The sequence below is a fragment of the Dromiciops gliroides genome, chromosome 2 (assembly GCF_019393635.1).
Source record: "Dromiciops gliroides isolate mDroGli1 chromosome 2, mDroGli1.pri, whole genome shotgun sequence".
In the NCBI taxonomy this organism is placed as follows: Eukaryota; Metazoa; Chordata; class Mammalia; order Microbiotheria; family Microbiotheriidae; genus Dromiciops; species Dromiciops gliroides.
Genome location: NC_057862.1, coordinates 560,909,058 through 560,931,650, shown reverse-complemented (window position 1 = coordinate 560,931,650; position 22,593 = coordinate 560,909,058). Strand labels below are relative to the sequence as shown.

At 37.6% G+C, this 22,593-nt stretch overlaps 1 protein-coding gene across 6 annotated transcripts in view; it reads left to right on the top strand.

Moving 5' to 3' along the window:
* KAT14 (lysine acetyltransferase 14) overlaps positions 1-22,593 on the top strand; it is a 44,215-nt gene that overhangs the window by 10,175 nt on the left and 11,447 nt on the right. For 2 of the 6 annotated variants that reach the window (XM_043983304.1, XM_043983306.1), the window contains 6 exons: positions 3,560-3,741; positions 4,764-5,180; positions 5,966-6,088; positions 12,097-12,668; positions 15,670-15,806; positions 17,905-18,080. In XM_043983304.1, coding sequence (XP_043839239.1) covers positions 3,560-3,741; positions 4,764-5,180; positions 5,966-6,088; positions 12,097-12,668; positions 15,670-15,806; positions 17,905-18,080 — 1,607 coding nt within the window. Of the gene's footprint in view, positions 1-3,559; positions 3,742-4,763; positions 5,181-5,965; positions 6,089-12,096; positions 12,669-15,669; positions 15,807-17,900; positions 18,081-18,670; positions 18,757-22,593 lie in introns of those variants that run through there. The other 4 variants (XR_006354769.1, XM_043983307.1, XM_043983305.1 and 1 more) reach the window with 4 other exon arrangements.

The following is a 22,593-nucleotide window of genomic DNA, read 5'->3' as shown; positions in this document are numbered from 1 at the left end:
ATGAAACTTGTTTTAATGCACCTTTGCTGCATGAGAAGAAAGAAGAAAATGAAATTGTAACTTTGAAATGTTTCTGTGGGGGGGTTTGAGTGCTTTTTCTTTTTTTTCTTTTTTTTTTTAGTGAGGCAATTGGGGTTAAGTGACTTGCCCAGGGTCACACAGCTAGTAAGTGTCAAGTGTCTGAGGCCGGATTTGAACTCAGGTACTCCTGACTCCAGGGCCAGTGCTCTATCCACTGTGCCATCTAGCTGCCCCATTGAGTGCTTTTTCTCTTGAATGGTATCTTTTTGTAAGAAGAGTGCTTGCTAGATTTTTGCCTGTTTTTTAAAAATACTGTCTGATTTGATGGAATTTCCTTGTTTGTTTCTTTCTCCTTGTTGAGTCATGGGGTTTGTTTGTATTTGTTTTTGTTAACCCTGAGTCCTGGGTTTTGTTTGGAGAGCTATCTGCTCAAGGCTGACATTATTTTCTTTTTACTGCTTTAGATTTTTTTTGCCATTGAATCTAACATTTTTAGTTATCTTCTCTTCACCCTGGCAACTTTTAAGTCTCTGCTAAAATCCCATTGCCAGTTGTCCTTAATCTTAGGGCCTTCCCTCTGATATTATCTCCAATATATCCTATATATATGTGTGTGTCTTTTTTGTATATAATAGCATTTCTCCCCCCCCCCCCCCAATGAGCTCCCAGAGAACAGGGACTGTTTTTTGTATTTCCAGTGCTTAGCATACACTGTAGTCTTTTTTTTTTTTTTTTGGCTTGTTTGTGGGGCAATGAGGGTTAAGTGACTTGCCCAGGTTCACACAGCTAGTAAGTGTCAAGTGTCTGAGGTCGGATTTGAACTCAGGTCCTTCTGAATCCAGGGCCGGTGCTTTATCTACTGTGCCACCTAGCTGCCCCTCCACTGTAGTCTTTAAAAAAAATACTTGTTGACTTGGCTTTCTTTTGAAATGTCACTTTTTATTAAAAAAGGGTCTTCATAAAATCCTTGTGTAATTTTAAAACTTTAATAATTGAAATCTTAGTTGAGATTGAAACTGCAAATGTCTTCAACAGGCAGATTTACTTCTCAGCTGAAATGCATTGTAATCTTTTGTAGCTATTCCCTTATGGGAATAATTTTTTCTGTCACAGGATCTGAAATAAGAATGTTTTAAGTTGCTTTTAAATGGAATTTATGAATTATCTATATCATACTTAGAGCCTATATTATTAAAGTTTGAAAGTATACCTAGGAATATTGTATGTGTGAAATTTATTCAGTTTCTTTTTCTTTTCTTTTTTTTTTTTGTGAGGGTCACCAGGGTCACCCAGCTAGCAAGTGTTAAGTGTCTGAGGTTGGATTTGAACTCAGGTCCTCCTGAATCCTGGGCCGGTGCTCTATCTACTGAGCCACCTAGCTGCCCCTCCTGTTTCTTTTTTACTAGATCTGTGATTTTATCAATGTATTTGCAAATAGAATGTAGAAATTCAACGAAAACTTGAATAGTAACCTAGTACTAACAATTTAGTTTTCTAGGTTTCCATATATGCATATAATCTTTTTTTTTTTTTTTTTTTTTTTTTTTAGTGAGTCAATTGGGGTTAAGTGACTTGCCCAGGGTCACACAGCTAGTTAAGTATTAAGTGTCTGAGGCCGGATTTGAACTCAGGTACTCCTGACTCCAGGGCCGGTGCTCTATCCACTGCGCCATCTAGCTGCCCCTCATATAATCTTTTATGACATGAAATAATTTTTTATGACTTTTGTAAGTTAATATGTTATTGTAGGTTTACATTTCTCAAGAGGGTATGGGTTTGGGTTTTTTGTTGTTGTTTTGTTTTTTGTGAAGAGGGTATGTTGTGGTTTTGGTTTTTTTTTTTGGCAGGGCTATGGGGGTTAAGTGACTTGACCAGGGTCACACAGCTAGTAAGTGTCAAGTGTCTGAGGCTGGATTTGAACTCAGGTTCTCCTGAATCCAGGGCCAGTGCTTTATCCACTGTGCCACCTAGCTGCCCCGAAGAGGGTATGTTTTGATGACTAAAGAACAATTTGAACATGTCTGTTTCTAAAAGTACGTTTTTTTAATTACAGAAAGAATATGTAAATACTTTGTAAATGTCTTGACAAGAAATTCATGACAAAATACCACAGGCTAGTTATTTATGTTCCCACTGTGGGAAAGTATTTTAAAATTTGTATATGCTAGGAAGTTAGGCTTATAGATATTCCTGAGAGCACATAGTATGAGGAAATTTGCTAAATGCTTTTCAGTGTTAAGAACACTATCAAATTATCAAATGCCAATTTTAGGTTAATTTCTCTTTGGGGGAGAAGTGATCCTCAGTGCTTTCCCATATTATTTCTTATCAGCTGAGCTTGCTTCTATTAGACATGTGAAGAAATAAGAAACAGGAGCTTGCCAAACTCTTCCTAATTTGTTATCTTGATAGATTGAGATGCAAGTCTAAGGCCTTATGGGTCTTCTAACCTGTATTAAAGACATTTATATCTGTCTGGTTTTGCCATGGTGTCAGAGCGCTGAAAGATGTTTTTACCTATGACTTGGGAAAAGGGGTTTATTTTATTTCTGCACCCAGGTCTTGGTGTGTATGAGGGTTTCAGAGAGAGAATGGGAGTATCACTAGAATTATTTCCTAAACTTTTCCCCCATGTACTCATTCATCACTTTAGACTTTGAAGGGTAGGAAAGGGGAAGGAAGAGAGGGAAATGTAAAAGGGGTACTCTCAAATGGAGTCCTGGTAAAGCTAGTATTGGCCTGTTACTTCTTGTCCCAAATACTCCTGATACCCATTGAGAAAAATAACCTTTTTGCATTTTATGATTAGTTCTAGTATTTCTAAATAACCATTTCTCTTTACCTCTCTTGTCCCCTTTCTTTTCCATCTAGTAGAATACAGTTACTGTGGAAGATAATTTTCTTGAGGATCTTCTAATGTATATAATTTAGTATCTGGAAAGCAGACCATGGCCTTTACAGTGAAAATTTTTTTACAGAAAAATAGAAGAGTTTTACAATTGCCTCTTTAATTATGTTGTCAAAGTACACTTTGAAAGATTTTCTTCCCCTATTAAATAAGTTGACATTTTTGTACTCCTGGGACATAACCTTTTTCGATCATGCTTTAGATATAAAACAATTTTCCACAAAATGGAAGTTAAAAGCCATTAATTTCCCAGAAATTTAAACCCTCAGAGCTTGTAGTACATGCCATGCAGTTCTAGTTCTGCTTCAGTACTTGAAAACCAATAATGGGTGTTTTTTAAAGATGCAGCAAGCCCTCAGGCAAAATGAATTCATTTGTCAAGGCAAAAGACCTTTCTATGCCACTGAACCCCAAGCTTCTGAGAGTAGGATTATATAACTGTTTAATTTCTTGAACCACATATCTTTAAAAACCTTTAAACATATTAAAATTTGTTTCCTTGAGTATCTCAATAATTTGCTGAAATATACAGGGAATATGGTTTAATATCCACTTGAAAATAATTGTCAGTTGGGAAACCTATATAATTAATGGTTTTATGTTCATGTCCGCCTTTTTTTTTTTTTAAAGGAAAAAAACTTCAACCTGGTGGAGCACAGTAGCAGGTTGCCTTAGTGTGGGGAGCCCAGTCTATTTCCGCTCAGGTGCTCAGGAATTTGGAGAACCAGGATGGTGGAAACTTGTTCATAACAAGCCTCCAACAATGAAACCTGAAGGAGAGAAATTATCTGCCTCTGCTCTGAAAGTAAAAGGTACCTGAACAGTACAAGAAGTGCCAGGCAGGCCAAAGTCAATCAAGTTTAAAGATAGGAGATAAGCCCTATTTCTAACTGGAATAGCTAGTTTGTGTCTATGGAAGCTACTGTGTTGGTATGTTCTTTATGAAAAAATTTCATTTTGTGGTTTGTTTTTTAAATTCAACACTTTATAGTTTTACTAATAAAAATGTCTTCTATAATTTGTTTCAAGTATTTGAAATGTTTTTGCTCAGAATCTGATTTCTAAGTATCTTTGGCTTTTAAAATTCACTTCTTTTTGGGGGGTGGGGTGGAGCAATGAGGGTTAAGTGACTTGCCCAGGGTCATACAGCTAGTAAGTATCAAATGTTTGAGGCCAGATTTGAACTCAGGTCCTCCTGAATCCAGGGCCAGTGTTTTATCCACTGTGCCATCAAAAAAACCTTATTTTAGCATAATTAGGCATACATTGAACATCTTCTGAGAATAAAGCACTATACTAAGCACATAGCCTTTATGAGTATCTATGAGAATATAAAGTCCAATGCTTGTTTGTCAGTCAATGAACATTTATTAAGCACTGTGCCTGCCTTAGAAATCTGGGGATACCAATCTGAAAAAGAAAGACCATCCCTGCCCTCAAGGAGCTTACTGTTGAAATGGGGAAAGACAGTATGCAAAAGGAAGCTGACTGGCAGAGGTGATTGTCCTAGTGTGCCATAATCTAGTGCTTGAAGTTCTCTGGAGTCAAGTTGAGCAGAGCAGTTTGTAGTAAATGAAGTTTTTTTGGAAACACCTGAGCCCTCTATACTGGGAGGTCTTGGGAGGAGTTTTTCTGCCCTCTAATCAAAAGGGACAGGCAAGTGAGGGTTAACAAAGCTGAACCAAGATAATGAGATTATTAAGGCGATGATCTTAACCTGAGGAAGAACTGATGTTCCTGGAGTTGAAACCAAGCAGAACAGCTTAATGGTCAGTGAAGAGTTTAGATATATAAATGGGAAATGAGTGTTTAGATATTTATTGTTTTTCTTTAGCCTCAAAACCAGCATTGGATCCCATCATTACAGTGGAGGGACTTAGGAAAAGAGTAAGTAGAAATCCTGTGGAATCTGCCATGGAACTGAAGGAGAAGAGGTCACGAACTCAAGAAGCTAAAGACATTAGGAGAGCCCAGAAAGAAGCAGCTGGTTTCTTGGATAGAAGCACATCTTCCACCCCTGTAAAATTCATCAGCCGAGGCCGAAGGCCTGACATGGTTCTTGAGAAGGGAGAGGTGATTGACTTTTCATCCCTGAGTTCTTCTGATCGAACCCCTTTGACAAGTCCATCTCCTTCTCCTTCTCTGGATTTTTCTGCTCCTGGAACTCCAGCTTCCCATTCAGCAACTCCTAGCCTGCTATCAGAAGCTGATCTTATTCCAGATGTAATGCCACCACAAGCCTTATTTCATGGTAAGAGTTACCTGTTGGGTTCTGCCAACCCTTATAGCCTTTCTTCTTCGCTTTGATGAATCTTGTTGAATATTTGTTTATATTTAATATATTTAGAATTTAATATTGTGTACTGGATGAAATATAACTCCAAAGCCAGTTTTCAGATATTCTGTCATTTAAATATTTTTCATCCTGACTTAAATACCCAAAAAAGACCATTTCTGTTTACACAGAACACACCAAAAAAGAGCTTCTATATGAAACTGAATCTTTTTCAAAAGCATATAAAAAATCAACTCATTACTTTCAAAATTGATTATGCTTCTTTCCCAATTTATTTTTCTCTTTTGTGCATTTTTTTGGGGGGAGTGAGGCTATTGGGGTTTAGTGACTTGCCTAGAGTCACACAGCTAGTAAGTGTCAAGTATCTGAGGTCAAATTTGAACTCAGGTTCTCCTGAATCCAAGGCCGTGATCATTTTTTAAAATCAGTTTTGTTGTCAGTTCTGAATTCCCTCTTTCTCTTCTCTTCTCTCCCATTTGGAAGGCCAGAAAAATAAAACCCATTACAAATATTAATACAAAACAAGTTCTTGCTTTAGCCATGTCCAAAAGAAAATATAATTCAATTTGTACTCTGGATCCATCAGTTCACTATGTGTTCTTTGGAATTGTGGTTGGTCATTGTGTTGATCAGAGTTACTGATACTATCTTACAAAGTTAATTATTATCTTAGAGTATTGTTATTTTATAAGTTCTTCTGCTCACTTCACTTTGTGTTTTTCTGACACCATTTCTTACAGCACAATTGTATTCCATCACATTCATATGCCATAATTTGTTCAGCTGGTCCTCAAATGGTGGAACATCCCCTTGTTTTCCAATTATTTGCCACTACAAAAAAAAGAGCTGCTGTAAATATTTTTGTACGTATGTGTTCTTTTCCTTTTTCATTGCTCTCTTTAGGATGTAAACCTTAGTAGAGGAATTGGAATGTCAAAAGGTATACCTGAATAGTTTAATTGCTCTTGGGGTAATTCCAAAGTGCTTTTCAGAATGGTTGTACTAGTTCACAGCTCCACTAACATTGCATTAGTGAACCTGTTGTCCCATAGCTCCTTTTTTTTTTTTTTAAGATAGGCAATTGGGGTTAAGTGACTTGCCCAGGGTCACACAGCTAGTAAGTGTTAAGTGTGTGAGGCCGGATTTGAACTCAGGTACTCCTGACTCCAGGGCCGGTGCTCTATCCACTTCGCCACCTAGCTGCCCCAGTATTTTCCTTTTTTAATTTGTCAATCTGATGGGTATGAGATGGTACCTCAGAGGTTTTTTTATTTGTATTTTTCTAATTATTTGTGATTCAGAGCATTTTTTCATATGGCAATTGAGAGCCTGTCTTCATTTTTTACAGCATGATAAGATTTTGTTATATCCATAAACCACAATTTATGCAGCCATTCCCAAGTTGTCTAAGAAAGAGGCAATCTGAAATAGTCCTAGAGTCTAATTCTTTGCTTTTCATTTTGTCCTCTTGTAACTTCCTTCATTTTATTAACTGCTCATCTCCATTTTCACTCTTCCTGTTGAGTTTGATGTATTCCTAGACTAAACTGTTTCTGTGTGTCTGTCCAGCTCTTTTGTCTATTTCAGATAAAAGTAAGGTTTACCTGATGTCTGCTCCCATATACTTTGCTTCAAAATCGTATACTCTTTCCCCATCACAGTTATGAGAAATAGCAATTTCCTCACCTTTTTTCTCTTTTCTACACTAGTATATATTCCTTTTACCCTCCCTTGTCTTGGCCCTCTTCAGACCCTCAGAGCCAGTCTACCTCCAGAACCTCTGTTACTGAACTCCCTTAATATATTTTGAAAACATTAAGGTTCTGAAGGGACACCTCCATTAGAATGTTGACAGTGGCTTGCCATTGAAATGCTTCAGAGTCTTCCATTCAGGTCTGGTTTTTTTCCCCCTGTAGGATTATATTGCACTCTGCACAGTAAGTTATTTTCCATTGTAAGCCTACCCCTTTTACCTTTTGGAATTTTTGTATTCCGCTATCTCTGGTTTATAGTAGAAAGTGTGGTCTTGACTTTAGTTCCTCAATGCATGAACAGGTTGGGTTGTTTTTGTTGTTTGTTTTTTTGTTTCTTGTGTTTTGTTTTTTAAAACTTGGGAGCTCTGGGTTTTGGCTCTGGCATTCCCAGGGCTTTTCGGTTTTTAGAGTTCCCTTTTAGGAGGTGCTTTATAGATCCTTTCTGTCTTTACCCTTTGCCTTTAAGAGACCTGAGCAGTTTTCATTTGATTTCTTGAAATAAAATAGCAGGCTTTGTTTTTTAATCATTGTTTTCAGAGAGTTAAGTGGTTCCTAAATGATATTTCTGTGACCTGTTTTCTAGGTTAGTTATTTTTTCAGTTTGGTTTTGTTTCATTTTCTTGGTACTTATGTAGGTATTTCATTTTTATTTGGTTGATTAGTATTTTCAGGGATTCCATTTCTTGTGTACTTGTGTAAGATGTACTACTTTCTCTTCTAAGCTATTTATCTTCTGTGGCATATAAAATTATATGTGGTTACTCTATTTCTGTCCCAAGTTTAGGGAAAATTAGCTGGGGCTTATCATATATTTGTTAGAAATTAGAGGCTACCGCACCAGTTTGGGGACATTAAACATTGATTAAAGCATATTGAATATTAGTAAAGAGAGCGCAACATGGCATCCTGCTGCCTTGAGCATTCCAAGCCAAGAGAGCAATCAGCCTGCATAAGCTCTCTGAGGGAAAGAGGCACTTACATACTGCTTAAAGCTAATTGGCTAGCATCATTCAAATCTATTGGATTTGAGGGTGGTTAGGTGCAGTCCTGCTGATGTCAGAGCCCAGAGAACAGATCCTTTGGCTGGAACAAGGCTTTCAGGTGGGTGTGGTTTTGAGTGAGGTAACTAACTTCCTGACTCTGGGCTGGCCTTAAGAAAGGTCAGGCCAGGCTCTCTCAGCGGGGGGCCTCTGGGAGTCCCAAACCCCCTACTAATTTTCTCACACCTCCTTCCAATTCTTTCCTCAAGAGCTTTTATTTCCTTTTTATTTCCTGTTTTATTTGTTTGTTTATTTGTTTATTTATTTTTGCAGGGCAATGGGGGTTAAGTGACTTGCCCAGGGTCACACAGCTAGTAAGTGTCAAGTGTTTGAGGCCGGATTTCAACTCAGGTACTCCTGAATGCAGGGCTGGTGCTTTATCCACTGCACCACCTAGCCACCCCTCCTGTTTCTTTTAACTTGGTATTCATGTAGTCTTTTTGGTTTGTTTTTTTTTCTTTGAGTCTGCTTGCAGCTGTCATGGAGTTTCTCTTTGGGGGATCTCTAGATTTGGATAATTTTTAATGGTATTCTACGTTTTCTTTGATTTACTCATCTCTCTTGCTTTCAATCTTGAATTTGGGCTTTGTGGCAGGATCAGGTTTTGTTCCCTTCTGCACTTTTGGATGGGTTGGTTGGCCCTGAATGCTCTTACCCTAGGTTCATTTGGTTCATTGATGATTTCCACTTCCTAGGCAGGCAAGAAGCATTTATTAAGCACTTAATTTGTGGCAGGCACTGTGCTAAGTGTTAGAGATATAAATAAAGGGGGGGGGAAGTTCTTGTCCTCATGGAGCTTACATTCTTTTTTTGAAAATTATTATTTTTTTTCCAATTACATGTAAAAACAATTTTCAACATTCATTTTTTGAAAGGTTTTGTTTGAGTTCCAGAGTTTTCTTCCTCTCTTCCCAAAATGGCAAGCAGTCTGATACAGGTTACACTTTTTGTGTAGTCATGTAAAATATATTTCCACATTAGTCATGTTGTAAAAGAAGAAAAATGGGGGGGAAGCACCCTACACACATACAAAAGAGAAAATAGTATGCTTCTATCTGCATTGAGACTCTAGTTCTTTCTCTGGGTGTGGATAGCATTTTCCATTATGGATCTTTGTATTGCTGAGAAAGTAATTCAATCATAGCTGATCATCGAACAATCTTAGAAGTTGATTAAAAAACACTGGGCCCTTAGCAGTGACTTGTGCTAAGTATAATTAAGTCCTTGTCCAAATAGAAACTAATTGAGCTGCCATTCTTTACTGTTTATAATCATCCAAGAAAAATTCTTAATACCTGATGACTCAAATGTGGGGTGTTTGTTTTGTTTTATTTTGTTTTTTGAGGCAATCTGGGTTAAGTAAGTTACCCAGAATCACACAGCTGGTCAGTGTCAAGTGTCTGAGGTCATATTTGAACTCAGGTCCTCCTGACTCTAGGGTCGCCCCTCTAATGTGTTGTCTAAAGACTTGGTTGCTGGGTGGGTTTGGATTTTTATTGTTGTTATACTTAATTTAAGTGGTTATTTTAAATTTGTATTATTCCTTCAAGGGAGTTGATACTTTGGTTTTGAATGTTTCTTTGCTTCACTGTATTTTGAACAGGGTTCATCTACTTATTTGAAAACAGGAAAATGTATTTTCAAATGGGCATGTCTTCACATACTACCTACATAAATAATGCCTTTAAGTCTCCTTTTTAAAAAAAACTTAATGGTATTTTATTTTCCCCCTATTACATGTAAAGATAGTTTTCAAGATTCATTTTTGTAAGATTTTGAGTTCCATATTTTTTTCCCCCTTCCCAAGACAGCAAGCAATTTGATAAAGGTTATACAGTATAATCATGTTAAACATCTCCACAGTAGTCATACTGTGAAAGAAAGATCATAACAAAAGGGAAAAACCATCAGAAAGAAAACAAGTGAAAATAGTATGCCTCAATCTGTATTCAGACTCCATAGTATTTTCTCTGCATGTGGAGAGTATTTTCCATTGAATGTTTTGGAATTGCTTTGGATCATTGTATTGCTGAGAAGAGCTAAGTCTTATAGATAATCATCACACAATTGTTGTTTACTGTGTACAGTGTTCACCTGGTTCTGCTCACTTCACTCAGCATCAGCTCTAGGTTTTTCTGATAACTGCCTGATCTTTTCTTTTATAGCACAGTAGTATTCTGTTACATTCATATACCACAACTTGTTCATCCCAATTGATGGGCATTCCCTCAATTTCTAATTTTTTGCCACCACAAAAAGAGCTGCTATCAATATTTTTGTGCATATGGGTCCTTTCATTCCCTTTTTAGGATCTCTTTGGAATATAGACCTGGTAGGTATTGCTGGGTCAAAGGGTATGCACAGCTTTTTAGCCCTTAGGGCATAGTTCCAAATTGTTCTCCAGGATGGTTGGATCAATTCACAACTCCATCAACAATAATGCTTTAATTTTCTTTGTTTTTGTTTGTTTTGTTTTTCTGTTTTTGTAGGGTAATGAGGGTAAGTGTTAAGTGTCTGAGGGCAGATTTGAACTCAGGGCCCCCTGAATCCAGGGCCAGTGTTTTATCCACTGCACCACCTAGCTGCCCTCCTTATGCTTTAATTTTCAAAGAACTTTCACAGGTGTTTCCTCTGTGTTACAAATAGTCCATAATAAAGTAAGGTAGGTAATATGGTGTCATTTGAAAGGGCAGTGCACTTAAGTGGACAGGAGAAACCTAGATCAAATCCTGACCCTGACACTTAATAACTGTGTGAAATTAGTCAAATTTAGCTTCTTTGTGCCTTTGTTTTTTCATCTGAAATAAGGTTAATAACATCCATAGTATCTACCACTTGGGGTTATCTTGAGTAAAGAACTTTCAGACATTAAAGTCTATATAAACTCTAGTTGATTTTAGATAGCTAATGTGTCACAATTGGAGCTACAATCAAGGTCTCCTTATTCCTAGGCCTTTGCTTTAAGAAACAAAAAATGTTTTATTGGAAAAGTTAACATCGAACAATAGTACATCCACCTAAACTTGCTTAGTAAATATTTACATTTAAGGTAATTTTATTTAAAAAGCATACTTTTTTTTTTTTAGCTGTTCCCTCTAAGTCCCCCTTAGAATTTTTACATGGGCATAGTATATATGGTTTTTTTTCTTTTGCATTGTATTTCATTACATTTTTTTGGGGTTTGGTTTTTTTTGTGACTAGTTGTTCTAGTCCTCATATGTTATACTTTGTGTGCGTGTATGTATGTAATAGTCCTTATATGTTATACCTCCTAATTGTATTTCATTAGATTGGAAGGTAGCATGACAATGGATAGAGGACTGAGTTTGGAGTTAGTGCTGCAGGATTCTTGCTTCTTACCCTTACTGCTTTGTGGTCATGAGCAAGTCATTTAATCTTTCAGCATCCCAGGCAGTTTTCTAAGATTATAAATTACTCATGAATTGCCAGCATAGATCAAGTCTCCTATGCTGTTGAAATCTGGACAACCTTCCCTTAAAACATTCCATTGCATTAACGTTCACTTTAACCATTCTGCCGTTGTTGGACATTAAGTTGTTTCTAATTTTTTGCGATTATATGTTTCTATGAAAATCTTGGAACAGATAGCTCTTTTGTTTTTGATTATACTTACAGGGTATGTTCCCAATAATAAAACTATTGGTCAAAGCCTATGATAATTTTTGTAATTTACTTAGTACTGCTAGATTAATCTCAAAAAGATTATTATTAGTTTCTACTTCCGTTATCAATGAGTGAATGTACCATGTTTTCACAATTCTGTCATTGTGTTGTTATTTTAATCTGTTTAATAGGTCTGTTAATTAATCCGTTTGTACTCTTTGTATTAAACTATCCCAGTAGTTATTTATCATTCCCATAGAAAAATGTTTATTTTGCCCAGTAGAATATAAACCCTTTGGAACTCTTTAGTTGTTATTTTGCCTTTTCACATAGTAAATAGTTAATAAATAAATATTTGCCAAATTCAGTTACCTTTAAAGAGAGTATGTTTGTTTAGTTTTCTTTAGTTCATTTTTTTTTTAAAGATTTTTTTTTCCCTTATGTTTTGTCTAGATGATGAAGAGATGGAAGGAGATGGCGTTATAGACCCTGGAATAGAGTATGTCCCCCCTTCTACTGCATCATCAAGCTCTGGGGCCATGGCTGGAGGGAGAAAGAAAGTCAAAGCACCTGAACAAATCAAACAGGAAGTGGAGAGTGAGGAAGAGAAAACTGAACGGATGGAAGCTGACAGTGAAGACACTGAAGATTCGAGTGCATCCTTACAAACAAGAACAAGAGAAAAGAGGAAGCCACAGCTAGAGAAAGACAGTAAACCAAAAGGTCCCAAATACACACCAATTAGCATTTACGAAGAAAAACTCCTTCTGCGGAGGCTTGAGGCATGCCCAAGTGCTGTGCTTGTGACTCCAGAAGCCAGGCGGCTAAAGCGAAAATTGATTGTCAGACAAGCCAAGAGAGAGAGAGGATTACCCCTTTTTGACCTGGACCAGGTTGTTAATGCTGCTCTTCTTTTGGTTGATGGTATCTATGGAGGCAAGGATGGAGGTGCATCAAGAATTCCAACTGCACATGCCACATACAGAACAACTTGTCAGGACTTCAGAATCCTTGACCGTTATCAAGTGAGTGGTATCAAATGCAGAGAACTGAGCAAATTCTGGTTTTTTAGAGTTTGTGTTAAGGAATGCTATAGAAATGAATGTTTTTTTAAACTGATTAGTCTTTTTCTTTTTACCAAAAATTTCTAATATTTTAATGGCTACTTTTTGTTTTGACACAACAGATATATCCTAACATTTAACTCACTCTGTATTCTCTGAAAATAGTTAAATGAAGCTGTTAGTAGTATGAGTGTAACTGATAATACATTTCATTTTCTACAATAAAGCATCAGGACAGATTACAACCTATATATCATTTAGTGAACAAATTTTCAAAAGGTGTATGAGGTTCAGAGGCTAAATGAATTGCCTGTGGTTATATAGCTATTGTATTCATTAAGGCTAAGCTTCTTGAAATCAGGAACTTTTTTTTTTTACTGTTCTGTGTATCCCCAGTGCTTAGCACAGTGCCTGGCAAAGAGTGGGTGCTTAATAAATGCTGGTTGACTATTGATTATCAGAGGTACTCTGTCCACTCTACCATACCACCTCAAGTCTATATTCTTTTCTCTCCTTTTTCTGCTTTATAAATTTTCTTTTGTATTTTGGACATACCCCCAGCATTCTTCATTGCAGCTAATAGTCACTAAGGATTGCTCTTAATGGTTCCTGCTTTATAGTGAGAATATCATGTATCAATCACCTATTACGCAGCTACTATGTTCAAGTAAGTATATTAGGCCCCAGGGGAATCTAAAGAATTCTCAGTTCTTGTTCTCAGAAACCTTGGAAGTGTCTTTAAGGAGATCTGACTTTATTTCTGTGAAAAGTGTTGTGTTTATCTTGGCAGGTAGACTCCCAAGTATTTTATATTGGCCAGTTATTTTAAATGGAATCTCTCTTTATTTCTGTTGTTGCTGGACTTTATTGGTAATATATAGAAATGTTGATGATTAATGTGGGTTTATTTTGTATACTGCAACTTGGCTAAAGTTGTTAATTTCAAGTAGCTTTTTAGTTGATAATCTAGAATTTTTGAAGTATATATCATGCAAAGAATGATAGTTTTGTTTCCTCATTAACTATTCTACTTCCTTTAATTTCTTTTTCTTCTCGTACTGCTATAGCTAACATTTCTAGTAGAATATTAAATAGTAGAGGTGATAATGGGCATCCTTGCTTTACCCCTGATTGTATTGGGAAGGCTGTTAGATTATCCCCATTACAGATAATACTTCTGATGGTTTTAGATAAGTAGTACTTAACTATTTTAAGGTAAGCTCATTCTATTCCTATGGGCTAGTTTTTCTTTCTTTTTCTTTTCTCTCTCTTTTTTTTTTGGTGGTGCAGTGGGGGTTAAGTGACTTGCCCAGGGTCATACCTAGTTAGTGTCAAGTGTCTGAGGCCAGATGTGAACTCAGGTACTCCTGAATCCAAGGTCGGTGCTTTGTGATAGTATTTTTAATAGGAATGGGTGCTGTATTTGGTCAAAGGCCTTTTCTGCATCTATTGAGATAATCGTATAAATTTCTGTTGCTTTTGTTATTGATATGGTCAAATATGTTGATAGCTTTCCTAACATTGAACCACCCCTGCATTCCTGGCATAAATCCCATGTGGTCACAGTGTGTGATCCTTGTGTTGTATTGCTGTAATCTTTTTTGCTAGTATTTTATTTAAAATTTTTGCATCTGATTTGTATTCTTTTTTCTTTTTTTGTGGTGGTGCAGTGAATGTTGACTTGTCCGGGGTCACATAGCTAGTAAATGTCAAGTGTCTGAGGCCAGATTTGAACTCAGGTACTCCTGAATCCAGGGTCAGTGCTTTACCACTGCCCCATCTAGCTGCCCCCGATTTATGTTCTTTTTTCTTTCTTTCTTTTTTTTTTTTTGGCGGGGCAATGGGGGTTAAGTGACTTGCCCAGGGTCACACAGCTAGTAAGTGTCAAGTGTCTGAGGCCGTATTTGAACTCAGGTCCTCCTGACTCCAGGGCCGGTGCTCTATTCACTGTGCCACCTAGCTGCCCCTGATTTATATTCTTAAGAGAATATGTGATATCTGCTAATTCAGTTACAATACTTCCTTTTTCTTTTTTTTTTTTTTAAATTAAAAAATTATTTTTTGGAAAAATTTTTTTACAATAATTTCTTAAAGGAACAAAGGTTGTGTTTCAGGATGTTTTAACTTCTGTTTTGTATGTGCCCCCTTTATAAATATTTATATCTGCTATCTACATGAGAAATTTGTTTTAGACATTAATTTTTATTGATCCTAGTTGGGGTTGTCTTTTTTCAAGTTGGAGAGCATAATCAATCAACATGCATTTATTAAATACCAGGCATTTTGCTAGGGGTTGGGGATTCCAAAACAAGAGTGAGATAGTTCCTACTCTCAGGGAAGGAAGTTGGGGATGCTTCAGGCTTGCATATACTCAAATGCAGAGTTACATACACAAAAGTGTTGGGGAAGGAGAAAAGGGGGCACTGACAGCTGGGGGAACTGAAGACCTCCTGAAAAAAACAACTGGGTCAAGAAATTCAGGTGTCCTTAGCTGTGCTTACCTCTAATCCTAGTCTAACTAAATGAATACACCTTTAAAGAATCTTTCTTGTTTTGAGTTGTTTCATTCCTATCTCACTTTTTGTGACCCCATTTGGGATTTTTTGGCAAAAAAAAAAATCTATGGAGGAATAGTTCCACTGTAAATACTTTTTTTTAGTGAGGCAATTGGGGTTAAATGACTTGCCCAGGGTCACACAGCTAGTAAGTGTTAAGTGTCTGAGGCCAGATTTGAACTCAGGTACTCCTGACTCCAGGGCCGGTGCTCTATCCATTGTGCCACCTAGCTGCCCCTCCATAGATTTTTAACATCAAGATAATCTATAAAGTGAAAGAGCCATAGGTTTTTCAGATGGGGAACACAAAAGGATTTATGTTTTCTGGTCACAGAAAAAAATTCTGTTTAATTATTGATTAATACTTTTAGCAATCTTATTCTATAACCAGGTTTTCTTTGTCTTAGACTGCCTTGCCCTCCAGGAAAGGATATCGACACCAGACAACTAAATTTTTGTCCCGATTGGTAGGATCAGAAGATATGGCAGCAGACCATAGTATTGTCAGCCCTTATACTTCTCGAGTATTGAAACCTTATATCAGGTATATGTTAGCAGAGGTTTGATGTCATAATTTGATTGTCATTGAAAGTGATCCTTGTCTCCTTTCCTTTTCACCTTGTTTGTCAGTTTTTCAGTGTGGAGCCTAGAAGGGGAATGGAGGTAGAGGGAAAGTTTCTAAGTAAAAGTGAGGGTGGCTTTATTTTTCATCTTGAGGCTGGATTTCCCCATTTCTTTCTCATCCTTTCTTTTGTCAGTTATCCTATTGTCCTCTTCCTTAATTTTCATTTCTTTTCCAATTTTTTATTTTGGTAGTTTCTCCTGATCTACTCTCTTATTTCATTCTTAATACTTTTGAGAGAGAGAGTTTGAACACAGCCAAGTTTCAGTTACATTTTGCAGTGTAACACTTATCCAAGGATATACTTTAACTTGAAACCAACATGACTCTTGCAGTTCTTGTTAGTGTCCTACTCTCATTGGCACACAGGGCAAGAATAGTATTATGATGCAAGGTAGGGCAGCACAGTACTCTGAGATCATCCCATAGATGTCTTCTATTGTAGTGAATAAAAATTCCAGATTGAGAGAAGATCTCAGCAAACATAAGATTGTGTTTTCAGGTTTTATTCATTTAACATGCCTGGACCTGAAAGCAAAAAAGATAAGTTTGAGATACAAGAATCAGAAAACCTTGGTAAAGAAATAACAAACAAAATGATCTAGATTCTCTTATTTTTTCCAAAGAAGAGATTTTAAAAAGGATTTTAAGTTAGGGGAATTTTAAACTTTGATTTAACAGATTGAGAGTAATAGTTAATTTTAAAATGAAGTCAACAAAAGTCCTTTTATTAAAATTCTTAGTTTTTGCATGGTTATGGCTGTTTGATGATCTAGGAAATAAAGTTGTTGTGGAAAGGTATGGTGCCACGTCTTAATCTAGTGCCTAATTGGACAATATTAACATTGTAAGGAACACTGTAATAGTTCTAAAATAATGTGCTCTATTGTTGTAATAAGCAGAGCAGACAGAAATTGAATGAACTAATAACCTTTTTTTTTGTAATTAATAAGGTAATTTTTTTCCGTTACATGTAAAGATAGTTCTCATCTTTTGTTTATACAAGCTTTATAATCTAAGATTTTTCTCCCTCCCTCCCCTCCCTTCCCCTCCCCTAGACAGCAGGTAATCTGATATAGGTGTTTTTTATATATATATATATATATATACACACACACACACACATATATACACATAATAACATTAATCCTATTTCTGCATTAGTCATGTTATAAGAGGAAAAATCAGAGCATTGATGAAAAACCTCAAAATAGAAAAAAACAACAGCACCAAAACCAAAAGAAATAGTATGCTTCATTCAGCATCTATACTCTGCAGTTCTTTTTTTTTTTTTCCCCCTTGGATTTGGAGATCCTTTTCCATCATGAGTTCCCTGGAACTCTTCTGTACCATTGCATTGGTGAGAAGAATATAGTCCATCACAGTAGATCAACATTCAATGTTGATGGTACTATATACAATGTTCTTCTGGTTCTGCTCATCTCACTCATCATCACCTCACACAAGACCCTCCAGGTTTCTCTGAACCTGCTCATCATTTCTTACAGCACAATAGTATTCTATTGTATTCATATACCACAACTTGTCCAGCCATTCCCCAATTGATGGGCACCCCCTCAACTTCCAATTCTTTGCCACCACGTAAAGAGCAGCTATAAATATTTTTGTACATGTGGGTTAATAACCTCTTTTTTTGCGAGGCAATTGGGGTTAAGCGACTTGCCCAGGGTCACACAGCTAGTAAGTGTTAAGTGTCTGAGGCCGTATTTGAACTCAGGTCCTCCTGACTCCAGGGCTGGTGCTCTATCCACTGTACCACTTAGCTGCCCCAACTAATAACCTCTTTTTTTTTTTAGTGAGGCAATTGGGGTCACACAGCTAGTGTCGAGTGTCTGAGGCTAGATTTGAACTCAGGTCCTCCTGAATCCAGGGCAGGTGCTCTGTCCACTGCACCACTTAGCTGCCCCATGACTTGTTTTATGATCATCAAGTAGCTTAGAATGATAAAATGCATTTTTTTTCATGGTGGTGTTTTGTTTTCTTCCTTTGATACTGGGAGGCGTGATTATGAGTCAAAACCTCCTAAACTTCAGCTCCTGGCTGAGATACGTGCCTATCTACATAAAAATGATGCCAATTGGAAACCAGAGCCTGAAGCACCGATTGATTACTGCTATGTTCGCCCGAATCACATCCCAACAATAAACTCTATGTGTCATGAATTTTTCTGGCCTGGTAAGATATCTCTGATCCATATTTAACATTTCTTTATTATTAACTAAATCAAATATTCTTCAGTCCTCCTTTAATAAGCATGTTTTGTAGCATCCGTTGTTTAAAAAAACAAAATACATCTTAGAATCATAGAATGTTAGAATTGGGAGGGACCTTAAACAACAAGCCCAAACAGCCCCTCTCATTTTACAGGTTAGGGATCTGGTACCCAGACAGGTAACGTGACTGTCCAGGGTCACTTGATGGTCACTCAGTAGAAGAGCTAAGACTTAGCTTTTCCTGATCTCTCCTGTGTCACACTCCTTCAGACTTGTATTCGTTTTTAGTTTTCTGAGATTAGACAAAAAAAGCAATTAAGGTGGAAAGGTAGCTTTGTTTGGTTCCCATGACCCATTTCTGCTTTCAGAATAAGTTTCATCCTGTTTTCAGTCATGTGGTATTAGAGACCACGTGCGGAGGCCATGTAATCTGCCTTCTGCCTGAGCCTTGTTCTTGTTCATCATGCTAGTATCTAGTAAACCAGATAATATCAGCATCAGCAGATTACTCATTTGTATCAGTTGTGACATTTTTTGTTTTCTGCTTCATAGGACCATAGATTTAGAGCTGGAAGGGACCTTTAGATGTCATCTAGTCCAACCCTCTTTACAGATGAGGAAACTGAGGCCCAGACAGGGTAAGTGGCTTGCCCGAGGTCACATAGGCAGTAAGCCCAGAGCCAGGGTTTGGACCTGGTTATTTTCCTCCAAATCTAGCATTCTTCCACTAATAATGCTGCCTTCCCAGATGATGTTTAATGATTTGACTGTTCTTTAGCAGTTCCTAGGACAGGTGAGCAAGGATCCTTTTAATGCATGAAAAGGAATGATGGGGGCAAGGTAGAAATACAAAATACTCCAGGAATATTTGAAGAGGAAGAGAAACTATCAGCTAAGGAACACAAGGATACCTAGAGAGTTGATTCTCTGGAACTGAATCAAACTCACATTTGTATAGCACTTGAAGGTTTGCAAAGTACTTTGCTTTACAGCACCCTTGGGAAATAGGTATTACCAAAAATGTTATCCCTGTTTTACATATGATAAACTGAGGCTTGGAGAGGTGTCTCCCATTAAATTGTTGTAAGTTTCTTTCTTTAGGGCAGGGACTGATTTTTTTCTTATTTCTTGAGCATTTAGCATAGTGCCTGACAACACATTAAGCACTTAATTGGCTGATAGAATCCTTGCCTTGATCAAGATAAAAAGTGGCAGATCCAGAATTTGAAGTCAGGTCTTTTCTGACAAGTCCAATGCTCTTTCTACTAAACTGTACTGCCCCAGAATTCTGAAACTTGGAGATAGGGAGTGATTTCCAGGCATGGAGGATAGACTGTGCAGATGCATTGAAGTTGGAGGTGGTATATCAAGTTTGGTTCAGATAGAGTGTAGAATTCATTAAGGCGACTGATGTGAGATGCTAGAAAAGTAGGTTAGAGTTAGAATATGAGGACCTAATGCCTTTTCTCTTGACCTGTAGTCATAATGGACTCATAATGTCCATAATAACTCATTATCTTTCCTCCTTAGGACAACACTGTCCTTCTAGGCACTTGGGCAAGGTGCCATCCTTGACTCCTCACTCTTTAACTCCCCATATTGAATCCATTGACAAAGCCTGCTGAATTCACCTTTGCAGCATCTTTTGAATAAGCCTCTCTCCTCTGACACTGCCACCACTCTCATCACTTCACTACTTGATTACTCCAGTAGCCTGGTGGGTCTTCCTTCCTCAAGTCTCTTCCCACTCCAATCCATCCTCCATTCATCCTCTAAAGTGATTTTCCTAAAGTTTAGGTCTGATCATCTCATTCCCTTACTATGTAAACTCCAGTTGTTCCTACTGCCTCCAGGATCAAATATGAAAAGCTCTGTTTGGCATTCAAAGCCCTCATAACCTACCTTCTTCCTACCTTTTCAGTCTTCATAACCTTGTTTTTCCATCTTCCTGACTCTAAGCATTTTTTCCAGCTGTCTCCGTTGCCTGGAATACTCTTCCTTCCTTATCTCTCTCTCCTGTCATTCCTGGCTTCCTTTAATTCCCAGCTAAATTCCCATTTTCTACAGGAAGCTTTCCCCAATTCCTGTTCATTTAATCATTAATTTCCCTCTTAATTATTTCCTATTTATCCTGTATATAGCTTGTTGGAACATATTTGTTTGTTGTCTCCCCCATTTGATTGTGAGCTTATTAAGGACAGGACCTGTCTTTTTCTATTTCTACCACATAACATGGTACCTAGCATATAATAGTACTTAATAAATGCTTACTGAGTTGTTAAGGGCTAAAATTCTAGCTAGTCTGTCTAAAATATCTAATGAGTGGTCGCCCATAACTTTAGCAAGAGTTAGACTTTTAAGCATTTATTAAGGAGAATAAGAATTTGGTAAAGAGAGAGAAAAAGGCCTAGATTCCTATCTATTAAAGGGAGAGCACATTTCTAGCTCCGCTCTCCACCAGAGTCCAGAGGAAAGAGAGCGAGACCGAGCGCCAGTCTCTTCCTTCCTCCTCCCACTAGTCCGCGTCACTTCCTGATGCCAAAGAAAAGACTCCTGGTCTTGCCCTCAAAGACCTTTGCTTCATGGGCAGAACTCTTCTACAGTAAGTCTCCAGCAGGTGGCATTATTCCAATCGTTACAGAGTGACTGACTTTTAATACCCTTTCCCCTTCCCCCCTTTCATAAGCTTTAAAATTTCTATCATGGGGGAAGCTACGTGGCGCAGTGGATTAAGCACCAGCCCTGGATTCAGGAGTACCTGAGTTCAAATCCGGCCTCAGACACTTGACACTTACTAGCTGTGTGACCCTGGGCAAGTCACTTAACCCCCATTGCCCTGCAAAAAAAAAAAAAAAAGGAAGAAAAATTTCTATCAGTGGCTTCACCATCTTCCTGTTGTCCCAAGTTTCCAAGCTCCCAGCCTAGGTGTCATTCTCAATTCTTCACTTAAACTTATTCCATATATCCCATCTGTTGCTAAGTCATGTCCTCTCTACTCTTTCTACTCTAACATCTCCAGTATACATCCCTTTCTCTCTTCACATAGCCAGTGCTCTGGTGTAGGCTCTCATTACCTCCTGCTGGGACTGTTGCAGTTACCTTCTATTGGTTTTCCTGCTTCAAGTCTCTTCCCAATGCAGTTCTTTTCTGCCAAGTAGTGAGCATGTTTGACCATCCCATCCCCCTACTTCATAAATTCCAGTTGTTCTCTATAACTTTCAAGATCAAATTTTAAATTGTCTGTTTGACTTTTATAGCCCATCATAACTTCTTTAACCCCTTTTGACTCCCCGGTATCACAGTTTGCTCCCTTACAGTGATACTGTCTACTTTGATATTCCTTAAATATTACACACCATTTCCCAACCCTGCATATTTACTGGCTGTCCCCCATGCCTTTAATTTTCTCCCTTGTCCACCTCTTGGCTTCCCTCACTTCCTTCAATATTCAACCCATATCCTACCCTCTACTAGATGTCTTTCTTTCCTATTCTTTCTCATCCCCCCCATCCCCGAGTTTACCTATTTACGATGTCTTATACATATATGTATGCATATGTATATATAGATAATGTATATCTATATGCACAGAACTATCTTATACATGATTGCTTCCATGTTGTCTCATTAGAATGTGAGATTCCTTAGGGCAACAATTACTATGCTTTTGCCCTTCTTTACATCCCTGGGACTTAGAACAATGCTTCAAATGTAGTAACAATACAATGGATTATTATTGACAGACTGAGTTTTTTAAAAGTCTGTAGTTTCTCTTAGAGTCAGTAGGGAACCACAGAAGATTTCTCAGCAAGCAGAAGAATGACTTGGACAGAGTTGTGCTTTGCAGAGGTTTTTCTCCCAGCATTATTAAGGATAGATTGGAAAAGGGGGAGACGTACAGAAAGGTAACCAAATAGGGTGCCATAATAACAGTTCTTGAGAAGAGTAATGAAGGCTTGGGTTAGAGCAGTGCCATTGTGAATGAAGAGAAGAAAATGGAACAAACAGGTGTAGAAAGGGCATAATTTGTCAGCCGATCAGATGTGAAGGTTGAAGGAAGACTCCAAGATATTGGACTTGGGTAACTTGAGGGATGGTATTGCCTTTAACAAAAAGCTTCTTAAACTGTGGGTTGTGACTCTACATGGGGTCACATAACTGAATGGGGGTGGTTGCAGCCAATTTGGCAGTAAATTTTTGATTTATATATCTGTGTACTTGGGTTTGTGTGAAAATTTCACAAATGGAAAAAGCTTAAGCCCTCTTTTAGTAGAGAAGTCTGAGGAGGGCAGATGTAGGGGAATGGGTGGATACAATAAGTTCAGTTTTCTACAATTGTATTGGAGGGGCTAGAAGCATAGCTTACAAGAAATGAGCAGTTGGCATTTGGAAATATGGAGGAAACCACAGGAAGCATTAGGGCAGTATATATAGATTTGGGAGTCATCTCCACAGCAGTGATAACTGAAATGTGA